The sequence below is a fragment of the Pseudopodoces humilis genome, chromosome 20, assembly GCF_049639895.1.
Source record: "Pseudopodoces humilis isolate 2021_Gansu_Grassland_sample_001 chromosome 20, ASM4963989v1, whole genome shotgun sequence".
Lineage (NCBI taxonomy): Eukaryota > Metazoa > Chordata > Aves > Passeriformes > Paridae > Pseudopodoces > Pseudopodoces humilis.
Window position 1 is genome coordinate 5568189 of NC_142219.1, and position 13971 is coordinate 5582159.

Below are 13971 nucleotides of genomic sequence, written 5' to 3' on the forward strand. Positions count from 1 at the left end.
CTGCCGGCCCTGCTGCGGGCGGAGCGGCCGCGGCTCCTCCTCTCTCTCCTCCTGCTCCTCCTCCCGTGTCCTCCCCGGCGAGCATGGCGCGGGAGGCCGCGCTCGCCGCCTGCCTGGAGGCCGTGCTGGGGAGCCGCTCCAGCGCCAACCGGGTCTTCGAGCTCCTGGAGCCGCTGGTGGTGCGGGCCGGGCCGGGGGAGCGGGCTGAGGGAGCCTGGAGCCGCTGGTGGTGCGGGCCGGGCCGGGGGAGCGGGCTGAGGGACCCTGGAGCCGCTGGTGGTGCGGGCCGGGCGGGGCCGGGCCGGGCCGGGCCGGGCCGGGCGGGGGGAGCGGGCTGAGGGACGGCAGCGCGGCAGGGCCGCTGCTCTGACACGCTGTTCCCCAGGGCCAGGAGGAGCCGGAGGACATCGTGAGCGCCGCCAGGAGCTGCAGCCGGCTGTTCGGGGCGCTGCTGGAGCGGCGGGAGCTGTTCGTGGGGCCGCTGCCCGAGCAGGACGCCTCTCTGGCCGGTGAGCGCGGAGCGGGGCCCCGCGGCGCTGGTCGGGCCAGGCGCGGCCCTGCCCGAGCCCAGCCTGGCTGTGTGTCTGTCCCTCACAGAGAGCTACAGCGCCGAGGACAAGTACAGGATATGGATGAGGCACCGCTACAGGGACTGCGTGGGCTGCCTCGGGGAGCTCATGGGGCACGACTCCTTCCAGGTCAAGGTAGGTCCTGGGCCCGCTGCTGACCCACGGTTCTCGGGGGGTCCCTTGAGGTTCTCACCCAATATTTCAGTGTGGGAGGGCAGGCAGTGCTGTAAGACAGCACTGATGCTCTGACTCTGCTCACCAGCAGCGAGCATGCAGCTTTCACAGGAAATAATATCTCATTCTTTCTCCTCTTGAAAGTTGCTTCCTTTGGGTTTCACCCCTGGTGTGCTTGTTTAGGCGTTTTTTTTATGATGGTCCCTTCTTTTTTTTAAAGGAGTTGGCACTCTGCACGCTCATGAAGTTTGTTGAATTGGAGGCACAATATCCATTGATCAAAATAGAGTGGAAGGGAACTTTAACTTTTCCATATGATCTTCTTAAGGTAAGATGCAGATGTGGAAAGTCCCTCCTGTCAGTGACCTGGTGGCACATGAACTCGTGTGCCCTCAGCTGCCTCTCTGCTCCTGTGCTGTAAGAGACTGACTTGTTGCTTTGCTTTCCAAACCCTTTGTTAGGTAGTTGTTGATGGTTTGCTGCCCACCGAGGAGGATGCCTCGCTGCTGATCTCCCGCTTTCAGGAGTACATGGAGTATGACGACGTGCGGTACTTTGTCATGAAGGCTGTCACTGCCAGCATCTTGCAGGTCATGCAAAAGACAAAGGAGGTAAGAAATTGTTACTGCTTAGGTGGCTCTGGATGAGCTGCTCTGGGTTGTGTGTGAAGCAGGGAGAAATTAGTGATACATGGAAATATTTGGAAGCCAGAGAAATGAGTGTGCCCACTGAAGGCATTGATTGTTTTTTCTTATCTGTGTCAGTATGCCAAGACTGGCTTTACTCTGAAATTGAAAGTATTTCAAGACACATACTGTTCTTTCTGGTGCAGGCTCTAGCTTCTGTTTTACCCAAATCTCCACAGCTTGGGTGATACACAAAGAACTTTTAATTCTGTTTACTTGGCTGCAGAGGAAGAATCTGTTTCCTTCATTGGATTCACCAGTTTTGTTAAACCAAAATAAGTACAGAGGTTTCGTGTTGGATAAACAAGTAGGACTCTAGGTTGAGGCTGCAACAGAGAATATACCAGTGTGTAGTTTAGTCATCAACATTTTCCCTTTCTCTTTCCTAAATATATTCAGTACTTGGAAACAGGGCAACATTGAAGCCCAGCATCTTGCTGTCTGATGTGGAACTTGCTTCATGTTTGTTTTTTATGCTTTTTTCCTCAGAGGCCCCTGCCTTTTTACCAGCAGAATGTCTTTTCTCTCATCTCACCCATTAACATGCCAAACAAAGAGTCTGAGATGGTCAAATTTATGGTCAAGCAAGGTTGGTAAACTCTGCATGATGAACTGCATGTGAAAAGGAGAATCAGGTTTAAGATTTTTAGTGTGTAAGACCTTATTATTGTTTGTTGATTAAGAATATCTGCTTCTTTGATCACTGTGATTCTAAACAGTCTTAAAAATCCATATTCCTCAGTCTACAGGGGGGTCTGTTATGGCCTTGTATCAAATTAAATACTTCAGCCCAAGAGTTTAGAGTATCAAAGGGCTAAGTTAAAAAGGATCATCTTAATTTTTTGAATATCCATTTCAAGTTCAACATCTGTTTTCCCCTTTTTCTTAGATAACCGTGAGGAGTTGAAACTTTCAAAGCTGCAGGTAACTGTTCATTTGGTGCATTAGAATCGAAATTTTATCTGCTTAAAATAGAGCATTATCTGTACCAGTGTGTTTAACTCACTGTTTGCAATTCTGTTTTAAGGCACACAAACAGATGTTTCAAAAAATGTGGCTGACTTTTTTGAAGCACAAGGTGAGTGTTACTTCTGCCACTGATCTGCATTGCTCTTTAATTTAAGGATTGCTGATCCTTAGCAATTGTGTCTAGCCTTGCACAAAGCTGCTGGTAGGACCCCAGTATGGTTTGAGTGTTGGGTGGGAACAGCCCAGTGACCATTTCTGTTGGATCACTCTGGCAAGAAACATGACCTCATATATGGCCTGCTTTTTCTCCTTACTCTCAGCCTTTTTTCCCTAACTTAAACATCTCTGCCCATCAAGGTGATCTGCAGCATAGCAATCTCTGCTCACAAGCTGAAGCTTCCCCAGCCTTTTTCCTGGTGTTTTTCCCCATCTGGGTGCTTAGTTGTGAGCACCTGCTTCTTGAGTGAACTTCATTGGTGTCACTTGTAAACTGTCCCATTTGGGAACTGCTGCTGCAAGTTCTTATTTTCCTGGCACATTCCCTTCTGCTTGTGCATTGCCCTTTTGAGCCACAGGTTGCTGCTGCAGTCTGTGTTCTTCCTGCAGTGCTTGTTTCTCTGTGTTGTTTTGTCCTTCACAGCTGCCCACTGGCCTTTACAAAAAGGTTCTTGTCATTCTGCACGACTCTGTCCTGCCTTACATGAACGAGCCCACTCTCATGATGGACTTCTTGACAGTGGCCTATGGCATAGGTGAGTGAGAATGGTCCTTTATCCTTTGTGGCACCTCCAGCATGGGACAGATGGACTTGGAAGCTCTGCTGGATGCAGCACCACGACCTGGGTGATGGAATAGGTCTACTTCTGGCTGGGATGGAGCTAAGGAACTAGGGTCATCTCCATCATCCCTGAAAGGGAGAGGATTTTACCTGCGTTTGTAAATGTCATTGCTCCTTTTATGTAAGGAAAATCATATTTAAGGCTTTGTGAAAGAGTAGAATACTGGAGTGATTTATTTTAAACAGAGAATTCAGACAGTGCTGCTGATCCAAACACAGGATCCACAGATTCTTGCAGAAATGTCCTTTCTGAGCAGACCTTTGCCTCCCCAGTGTGACTTTGTTTAGGAATTAGAGGAGCACATTTTTGTGTCTCAGTCATTGAACATTTGTTCTATTAAAATACAGCTTAATCTTTGTAAGAAACTTGGGAGCCTCTGGAAGGATGTAGATTAAATTGTTTCACCTTTCAGCCTTTCACTGGCTCTGATTTCAGGTATTGAGTTTTGTGTTCCTTCTGGGAAGATTTTATTATAGAAAAAACTTGAAGATTATTTTTTCTAGTTATTTCTATTGTGTTGATATCTGTCTGCTTTCTTACAGGTGGAGCAATCAGTCTTCTGGCCCTAAATGGGTTATTTATTCTGATTCATCAGCATAATCTGTAAGTAAAACAAGTATATTGTTTAAAGGAACATAGGTTTTTGCATTTATGTCTTTATGTAAGAGGAACTGAAATGGATTCACCACACCTTCAGGCTTTGAAATTCCCCCATGAGAAAGCCAAACTGCACAAGAGGCTCAGGCTGTTTAGATGCTGAACTTTTTTGGCTGTCTGATTTCTTTTACAACTGAGTACAAATATTCTCTTGACTGTGGTTGCTCAGCACTTAAAAATCGATTTCCATTGATCTGATTACAGAGTGAAGCCATAGTCTTTGGTGTCCCTTTCACTGCATCCTATACCATTTGCAGTCATTGGACATGGCTTCACACCCTGGAGATGGCTGGGCACTGCAGGACCTATAAATTCACCTTGCAGCTTGTTTTCAAGTGGTGACTGTAGAGGGAAGCCTAAGAGAGCTAAACAGAGCACAGCAGTGGGCTGGGGTGCTCTTAATGAAAACATAAAAACATTTAGACACAGTCCCTCTGTACACCACTAATGGATGTTTTATTTTTCCTTTTTTCTCAACAGGGAGTATCCTGACTTTTACAAAAAGCTTTACAGTCTGTTAGACCCTTCCATCTATCACGTGAAGTACCGAGCTCGCTTTTTCCACCTGACTGATCTGTTTTTGTCTTCATCGTAAGTAGCATCTTTATTATGTATGCTCACATATTTTCCTTCTGTTTTTCTGTTCTTGAACAGTCTCCCACACGTCTGGATTTAATGTATTCAGTGTGCCTGCTGGATTAGATACATTTTTATGGAGAAAGCTGAATCCAAGACTATTATTGTAGTCTTGTGTAATTTTTCATGTGCTATTTTTGAAGATTTGCCTCAGCCATAGATTTCAGAAAGGAAGAATTGCAGTTAGTTATCAGGGTTTGAGCTGCAAGTGCTTATGGATGTGTTTTTGATCTCTGCTCCACTTTGGGTGAAAGTGATGAATTTTCTGTCTTGTCTTTGTAAAAATGGAAAAGTAAAATTTGCAGGCTTTTTATAGATTACAAAGCTGTTGATAAATGGGTGGCTTTTTGCAGACATAAAGCACTGAAATGTGAAATGTTTGACAGCCTGTCTTGATTTTGTCAGTTCATTGTACACTGGGAAGAAACTGGATAGGCAGCTGGTCACATAGTTGCTGTTATATGTTATAAAATAAACCAACAGTAACACAGCACCGGGCACTTCATATCCAAGCCCCTTGTATTCCTGGTGTGCTTTGGAGACAGTGACAAGACCTGTGGGTAACTTCGTTGAGCCTTGCAGGTGCAGTGAAGTCTGAGGGACTGAAAAATTGTCATTTTCACCCTGACTCTTCTGACATGAATAAGGGGCCTAAATGAGCTGGTTGCTGTTAGAAATTTGCATTTTCACCATTAAAAAAAAAAGAATTATGCTGCACATTTACACTACACAGGAGCTTTATGTTCCCATTAGCAGCTGCAGTGCTTGGAAGTGTTATGTAAATCTAACATCATGGCCTGTGTATTAATTAAACCCACAAAATGACATAAGAAGAATATAATAAGGTTGCCTGGCCAAGCACTCAGAAGTTTATAAAAGGACTGAATAAAGTTTGCCACAAGAATTGCCATGTACAGGGGCTGTGCTTGGCAGTGGTGCCACATATCAGGATTGAATCTCGCAGTGATCTGAGATTACTCATGCACTGAATTTAAATTCCCCAAAAAAATTTGTTCCAGTGGGCACACAATACATTGCCGCTTAAAAGTGAAATTCCTAAAGCTCCTCTTTACTCCACAGCCAAAACAACCTGATGAGCCCCCTGGTCTCTAATCTGTGCTGTTGGGGTGGCTGAGGCTGCTGGCTGTCCTGGCAGGACTCTAACAGCTCCTGTCCCCTGTCCCCAGGCACTTGCCAGCGTACCTGGTGGCAGCGTTCATCAAGCGGCTGGCCCGGCTGGCCCTCACAGCCCCGCCCGAGGCTCTGCTCATGGTCATTCCCTTCATCTGCAACCTCTTCCGGAGGCACCCCGCCTGCAGGGTGCTGGTGCACAGGCCAGGAGGGCCAGCAGGTACGAGGAGAGTGTGTTACACCTTTAGGACAGCATAAAGAGGAGCACTGCTGTGGGGGAAAAGGGGAGATTCCAGTTCTGAGGTTTGAAAGGATCCCTTTGTCCTGTCCCTTGAGTTTGTGAAAGGTCAGCAGGCTCCTGCTGTTAAGTTCAAAGCTATTCCAAATGCCCTACTTCTGTGTTTTTTGAAAGTGGCATGGTTTTGTAGTGCTGCCAGCACTTGGTCATGCTGGGATGTGTCAGATTGTTCCTGGACCATAAATGACTTGGGAAGGAGCGACTGGCTACAGCACTGCTCTGGGCCTGTGTTCTCTTAGGGTTTATGTATATCACACAGGAGGTATTAGCTCTGTATCTCCTATTTCCCTAGATATGTCAGAAGATCCATATGTTATGGAGGAGGAGGAGCCATCTAAAAGCAGGGCTTTGGAGAGCTCTCTCTGGGAGATTCAGGTATGTCATCCCAAAATGAACATTTGGGCCTGGTATGGGTCTCTTCCATCCTTGCTGCTTCCTTGACACATGTCCTAGCAAATGGTTTCTTTTACTCTACATCATTTTCTGTCCTAGCAAAGGATTCCATACACTGGAACAATGTACATGCTGATTAGTGGGTGGCTTCTGAGCACACATTTGAACTTGCAGTTCACAACTGAAACAGATTAAATAGCTGCAAATGTACCAGGCTTCTTATTTGCTCTGGAGAGGAGAGGGGAAGTTGGTGAGCAGTGATGGAAGTGAATTGAGTAGAGGCAGGTTATCCTCTAGAAATGGATGAGAGGTTTATGTAGGGGGCTGAAGCAGCAACAAGAATGATGTGCTGGAGCTGGAATCCTGGAGAGCGGGGGCTTGGGTGTGGCATGAGGGCACTGTGAGGTAGCAGAATTGGATTATGCAGTGTAAGCATGGCCTGTGGGTGCATTTGTCTTGAGCTGGATGTGACCATGTGAGAGGAGCCTTTGACATGTTTGAAAGATGCCTGAAATAAGGAGTTCTTGAAGCTCTGTAGCACGGTGCAGCAAACTTGGATCTGATGGAATTTGGTGGTCACTGAAGATCTGACCAGCAAATGGGCAGACTCTTGTTTGTGAATGCAGATGGATGTGTATTACCCTGTACTTATTAGATTATCTCCTATTTGTCTTGTCTTGCTTTTTCAGTCTCTCCAGAGCCATTATCACCCAGATGTGGCCAAGGCAGCTGCTGTCCTGAACCAGTCCCTGTCTGAAATGGAGGATGACATATCAGGTCTCCTGGAGCTCTCAAATTATGAGGTAATGCTGCTGTGGCTTTGTGAGTGACTGGAACCAGAGGAAGAGAGATTCTGGATACAGCATCTGTGTCCTGTTCATCTGCCTTGCTGCTGGGGAGGGAGCTACACTGACTTGGTTACCCAGAACCTGGGCAAACCCGGAAAATGGTCTGTTAAATAACAGCATGAGCAATGGTGGTGACAGGGCTGGCTTTTTTTTTTTTGTAAGTGTTTATTTGCTGGATGTTTTAAGACTTGAGAGTGAGCAGTGTTATTGGGGTGAAGAGCTTGTACTGAGTTTTGACAATATTTTCTGGTTTTTATTTTGTAGCTTTTTGATAAAGAAGTAAAGAAAAAGGCTGTTGACGTGCCCCTGGAGTTTGAGCAAGTACGAGGTTTGTTTGGGAAGAAAAATGATATTTTTGCAGAGCACTTCAGTTTAGACTGATACCATCTCCTACCAAAACACATCTGTCAGCAGTATTGGATCTTAGGGACACATGGAAAGCTCCCATGTGCTCAGCAGCCTTTCCCTGTGAGGAGAGCTGAACTGTTTGAGCTGCAGCCTTCTTCAGTGCCCCTTGCCAGTGCCCCTGGATGGACTTTGCTGTGTTTCTCACACTTGCATACCACCACCTGGTATTTGGGAGGCATTTTTCCTCGGAGCAAGGGTTTCTGGACTTGTTGATGGCTGGGATCCCAGTCCTTCCCCCAGAACTGCTGGTGCTGGCTGTGACCAGGGGCTACATCAACAGACATCACTGCTGTTCCATGGGACGAGGGGAATTGCATTCTCTGACTGCTCTTGCTCTTCAGATGTTTTACTTTTATATGAGGGCTGACAGCCTATTTGTAATAAATGTCTTCAATACATGAGTGTAAACACCTGATGTATTATAATTATATTTTTACATGCATTTTAAAGCTCATCTTCAGAGAGATTTTTCTCTTCCTGGTACTCAGTACTCCCACATTCAAGACACTGAAACTGGTTTGTCTAACAACTCGAAAGATGCTCAGTGAGCATCTGTGAAATGTTGCTGGTGTTCCTGTACATCCATCTCATGCACTAAGGTTGCTGGATTCCAAATGCTCATGAGCTTTTGGAAATGAACATAATCCTGGTGCCTGCTGTAGCTGGGGAGGCCAGCTGATGTGCAGTGGGAGGCTAATCCTTGAGTTTTGCTTCAGAAATGATAAGCAGCTTGGTGTGGTTTTGCTTGCAGCCTGCATGTGTTTTAGGAGCTCTGGCCAGAGTGTATCCAGGGGCTAATAACTTTTTAACTCCATTTCTGCTGGATGCCTTTGTTAATTTTTCATATACTTCCAGAAGTCATATAGAAATTCCGTTTGATAGGGTTCCACCTAAGGTTTTAAGTTTGAGATAAACTGTTAACAGCACAGACAAACTCAGAACTTTCTTTAAACTCATTTTCAACAACTTTATGTTACCTCTTTAGATTTAAATTCTGCTTGCATAATTTGAAATAGTATTTTGTGGAAGAGTAAATTATAATCAAGAAAGCAGAGGCCAAGAAATCTAATTTCTGGCAGCCAAGTCTGGTTAAGTCAAGGAAAACTGCAGCTGTCTTGGAGACACTGAAGTGTTACATTTTCTTCATCCAGTTTTTTTCATGCTTTCCAAACAGTGGACATGTCCTCACAGTGTAGAGCTCTACATTTTTTTTTTCCCTTTCTGATGCTTTTGAATTCAGGCAGGGTATTTCTGAGGATTGATATTTTTCCTCTTTTCCTTTGGAAGCCTCTTTCTTTGTTCTCTGGTGAAAAGGCAATGCTGCCTCCTCCCTGGCCAGCCTGCTTTTCTTCTTTGACTCCTGGTATCTGAGATAGGAAGGCAGAATGGTTGAGATGTAACTTTCAACTTGAGAAGCCTCAGTTCAGGTTCACCCAGGCCTTGTATTTCAGCTCTAGGATGTATCTCCCTTTGTCATGGGGTTTTGTCTGTATGTTTGGTAAACATCTTGAAGTGCTGTGCTGAAGCAATGAGAGCCACATGGCCCACTTTGAAAAATGTCAGTGTATCATCTCAGATGAAGTGGATGACTGTATTGAAAAGAATGAATGTCTATGTTGAATGGCTTTCTCTGCATATTTTTATTTTATTCAGGTTGGCCCTGGGTATATCTGTGTGTGATTGCTGGTGAGCAGTGCCATTCAATTCTGTCATTATATTGACACTCAGGAGTGTTGGGTCCTTTTTAAAAGCACAAATATTAGACCACTTGGGCATGGGGAAAATCCAGGTCTCAAAGTGCTGAAAATGAGGGAGTTTGGTTGGGTTCCTCTACATGGACAGAGGGTAAACAGAGTGTTCTCAGGGCTGTGTGACCTTGTGTGCCTGTCTGTCCTTCTGGGGTCTCCTGGCACCAAACAGGAACACCCTGCACATGAGGCAGATGGAGTTGGTGGGGAGTACTGGAAAGCAGCAGCTCCTGCCTTGTGGTGTGGCCCTCTGCTGCCTTGTACCTGAGAGTAAATGACCACAGCCTAAAGCATTATCCAAGCACCAGGAAAAGGGATGCCATGGAAAGGAGTGTTTTTCAGGACTGCAAAGGCACCAGCATCTCCAGCGTTCCACCAGCCATGGATCCCAAGTACCACACTGCAGTGAGCAGTGACTGGATTGGAGCAGGATGCAATTCATGTTTCCCAGAGCATTCCCAGTGCCCTGTGTGCTGCTCCTGCTGACACCAAGGCAGAGGCTCGGGCTGACACAGGGTCTTTCCAGATTCCTCAGCACATTTCACTGCTGGGCTGGAAAGGCTTTAGCACTTCACTTGAATTATGTGCATCTGACCTGGAGTGGCTTAATTATTTTGATGGTGCCTGGCAGCCCCAGCACAGCCCCACTATGCTTGGTGCAGACAATCAAACCACAGATAGCTCAGAGGAGCTTACAGCTGAAAGCCTGGGTGCACTTCAGACAAGCCTTGAAGGTCTTGCAGAGACTTCATCCCCCAGCTCTGATGCTGCACTTACCTGAGCAGCATTTTTAAACCAGCTCTTAGGTAGAGATAGCTTTAAGCCCCTGCCTGTCCTTAGAAAAACATTGCATCTGGTCTTTCATCAAGCTTTTATCTTTCAACTTTCACCCCTTTCCCCTCAATAGGAGGCATCAAGAAAAAAATCAGCAGTTATAAATATTAAAAGTTTCATCTGCACAGAGTGAGCAGCCCTTATCAGGCTGCACACCTGCTGCTGCTCCTGCTCTACAGGTCTCCACAGACTGTAGATTATAGATGCTTTAATCATGGGGTGTATTAACTGGAAGGCCAGATTGAAGTACCAGGCAGAGAGTGCATAAGTCACTCCTGTTATTATTTGATTTTTATCAGATGTGGGAGAGGGGGAGGGCTGTTCTGAGGGGGGTTTTGTTGTTGTTGGGCTATTTCAGTGAGCATAAAAGATAGTTTTATGAAAACATTGACATAACCCTGCAGCCTCCACACCCATCATTGCCTCGGTCCCCCACTAGAGGGTAATGATAAGGTCTCTGATTCAATGGACTGCCCTTGGTTTTTCTGAGCTTCCATTAAAGTCATCCCAGCCTGGCTGCAAAATAGAGCTGCTCATCAAGAGCGTGGTGTGATTTATCTGGGGAGTCAAAGATCGAGGTGACCACAATGTTTGTGTTAATCAGCTTAGAGTCTTACTTTTAAGATATCCATTGGGAGATAGAGGGAAGTGCAAATTTACATCTGTAAATGAGTGCTGCTGTTGGCATTAAGGTGGTTTCATGTCCCTGAGATAGTGAGAACTACAGTGCAACTGTAACCTCTGTGTTTACCTAATTTTGAAAAACAAGCTCTTAGTTAATTTACAGCCCTGCTCAGGCAAAAAAAGAGCTACAGGATATCAGTTGAACTGACATTAGCCTTTTCCAGCACTATCATAATCAATATTCATTAACTGAAGCCTGTTGGACTTGGAGATTTACTACTATTAATAAACCAAGAATCTATCTTTGTGTAGTTTATGAATAAAGTTTACCTGGTACTGAAAAGAATTGCTTTTCTGCAGTTTCTCTGTCCTGTCCCTGGGCCATACTTGCACCTCTAAAAAGAGAGTTCTGGAGCATGTGAATAGAGCCAAAAGAGATAAAACCAGAGTGAAGCTGCCTTCCTCTTCCAGAGAAACAAACCCCTGCTCTTGAGACAGGATGCTCTTGTTGATGGTGCATACAGAGATGTGAACGTCTTCTCTGTCCTAACAGAGTTAAAAGCTGCAGACTCCATGTCCTGCTGGTTATCCCCATTTTGTTGATAAATGCACAGAGTGAACCTTATCAAAACGAGCAGGCTGCAGGCCTGCTAATGGAGCTGTGCTTGTGCTGCAGATAATTGATGCCTCAATAACGCCACACGTTATCCAGAGAGCGGCTGGAGCGGTGTGTGAGCAGAAGCATCAATCACAGGTGCTCGTGTTTAACTTTTATCAAGTATTTAGGTGGGTGGCAAGGTAGATTCTTGGGCTGCTCTTGGGGAAAGAGTGTTGGGCTCCGAGATAGAAAGCGGATGAATCATCACATCCCTTTTCCTGCATCAGTTTCCTGCCCACCGGGAGTGTGAGGATTTCCATTTTATCCTCTCGGCTGGAGGTGGGCGATACCGCATGCCGTGCTGTTGGAGGCAGAGGTTTGGTGGCCAAGAGCTGCGGCTCGCAGGCGGGACGCAGCCCTGCTGTCCATCGGAGCCACAGCGCAGTGTCCCTGCCGGAGTGACAGTCCTGACAGTCCCGTCCCACCCGGATGGGAGCGGCGGAGAGGTCACCGGGAAGGGCTGTGCCCGCTCCCCGTGCCCCGTGGCCAGCCAAGCGGGGCCGGTGGCCACTAGAGGACGGTGCAGACCGGGCGGCGGTGCCCGCTGCGCTCCGCGGCTCGCTCGGAGCTCACCTGGACCTGTCGAGATGCTGCGGGGAATGCGGGGCTGGGCATCCCCTCGGGGCTCTGTGACCGCACAGCAGAGCAAATCCCGCCGCCAAACAGGGCACCTGTGGTGGCCCTGCCCCAGGAACTGATCCCGCAGCGCCGTGGGGATGGAGAGTGGCTTTGCAGGGCTGAGGATGATGATGGAAATCCCGGCTGTGGGGTAGAGTGAGGGAACTGCGGGGCGGTGGCTGGGGTGACCTGAGCCGCCCCTCGGTGCCCTGGCTGGGGCTGGCTCAGCGTGTCCCAGCAGGTGCGGTGAGGTGGGGCAGGAGATGGCCTTTTTGAGCGGACAGTGCCGATCCCTCCTCCCAGCATTGCCCTGGAGCGAGTCCAGCCCTGCCCCGTGTGCCCGAGCCCGGCAGTGAGCTCTGCTGGCTGGCACTGCTCTGCTGGGGGAACAACCTTCCCCTGCTGCTTCACAAACCAGCCTCCTATGGCCTTTCATCCTGGTGCTGTTAACCGTGTCCTAAAAACCTTCCGACCTAGTTTAGAAAAATATTCTGATTCGGGATAGCATTTAGATATTTATATGCTTTAAATATCTTGGCAGATGAAATGTAGGTTTGTGCTTTAGAGCACTTGACTGTCTTTAACACTCCCCTGAATTCCTTACTGAGGAACTGGGCTGCAAAGCACCCACCCTCAGAGAATGTCTGAGCAGCATCCCAAAAGGGCAAAGGCTGCAGCCCCAAGCACCAGGCTTGTTCTCAGGGCTCCCTTCAACCTACACAGCAATTCCACCTCCAAAAACCTTATGGCAAGACAAAGGACCTGGTGCAATCATGCAGGAAACCTGCTGGAGAGGCTCTGTTCCCAGAGCTGCTGGTTATATAGGAACCCCTTTATCCCTCTATAATGCATCATAAAGGCTCTCTCAATATTTTTTTACTGCATATAGAAAAACAGATTTGGGTTCTGTTTCTGTTTTAGCTGGTTCTAACACCATTCATCATTGCTGTATCTTAACAGGATCTTACTTTGATAATAGGACTCCAAGCAGTGATGAAATAAAGTGAGATTAAAATAACTACATAATAAAGTTCCAGATTAATCTGAAGCTATGGTAAATCTTTCAGGGCTGTAGAAAGGCAATAGCTAAGCAGCACAAACTCAGTGTTCAGTGAATGACTGGGATAAAATATGTTGATCCATGTTATAGCTTTATGTTCAGGTATAATAACCATAACTACAGTTCAGCTGCAGTTTGGCTCCTAAAAAAAATCTCCTTTGAACTTATAACTTGTTGCATGTCTTTTGTTTGGCTTTTAAAATCTCCAGTTATTTCAAAAAGAGAAGGTTATATGTGATTGGTATTGACTCAGCACTACTGCAAAGGAGTTCCTCTCCCCTTCTAGAAGCTCCTTGGTTGTTTTGATTCAGTGTGGGACCCCTGCAATCCTGATTTGAGTGTAGCTGTAAAGCAGAAGGAGGTGAGGGGGTCACAGGGCTCTGCTGGTGCTGAATCTGAGGCTGCTGAGTCCCCTTGGCCCCTTCTCCCACACACAGAGCTGGGTGTGCCAGGTTTTAGAGCTGTGCACAGGTTTTACAGCAGGGCCCTTGTCCCTTCATGGCAATCTAATGGTTCAAGCAGCTCCTGGCCACTGATCCCATCGGGTGACCCTTGGCTTTTGGTTGAAGGCTTGTTATGGCCCCATCAAGAGTGGATTCAGGCCAGGGAAGGTGAACACAGCATTGGGAACTAGGGGCTGCCTGGGCCCTGGGCTCAGCTCAGGCTGTCTGTGCTCAGCCTTACACAAGAGCTGCAGTTCTGATCTGCAGCCCCTCCTCAGGCACAGCATCTGGTGCAGGAGGAGAGATGCCCCCTGCTCTTATCCTGCTGAGCTCACAGTGCAGGCTTGCAAACCTGGGAACAGAACTGCTTGCTGAACA

The 13971-nt window shown here is 47.0% G+C and overlaps 1 protein-coding gene across 2 annotated transcripts; it reads left to right on the forward strand.

Annotated features, from left to right (window-relative positions):
* Positions 1-59: 59 nt before the first annotated feature.
* On the forward strand, positions 60-8006 carry NOC4L (nucleolar complex associated 4 homolog). 2 transcript variants are annotated; one of them, XM_088065233.1, is made up of 15 exons: positions 60-179; positions 386-509; positions 598-704; positions 964-1071; positions 1205-1354; positions 1919-2018; positions 2319-2353; positions 2457-2507; positions 3039-3150; positions 3780-3840; positions 4375-4485; positions 5718-5881; positions 6252-6334; positions 7042-7155; positions 7465-8006. In XM_088065233.1, exons 1-15 carry the CDS (start codon positions 84-86, stop codon positions 7579-7581), a joined length of 1533 nt encoding a protein of 510 aa, XP_087921359.1. In that variant the 5' UTR covers positions 60-83; the 3' UTR covers positions 7582-8006. The 2 variants fall into 2 exon arrangements, with proteins under 2 accessions (XP_087921359.1, XP_014109188.1); XM_014253713.2 differs by lacking the exon at positions 60-179 and adding an exon at positions 237-279.
* Positions 8007-13971: the final 5965 nt, after the last annotated feature.

Coding starts and splice junctions, on each gene's coding strand:
- NOC4L (XM_088065233.1), top strand. CDS start 84: ATGGCGCGGGAGGCCGCGCTCGCCGCCTGCCTGGAGGCCGTGCTGGGG. Junction 180..385: donor AGCTCCTGGAGCCGCTGGTG/GTGCGGGCCGGG, acceptor GCTGTTCCCCAG/GGCCAGGAGGAGCCGGAGGA. Junction 1,355..1,918: donor TCATGCAAAAGACAAAGGAG/GTAAGAAATTGT, acceptor TTTTTTCCTCAG/AGGCCCCTGCCTTTTTACCA.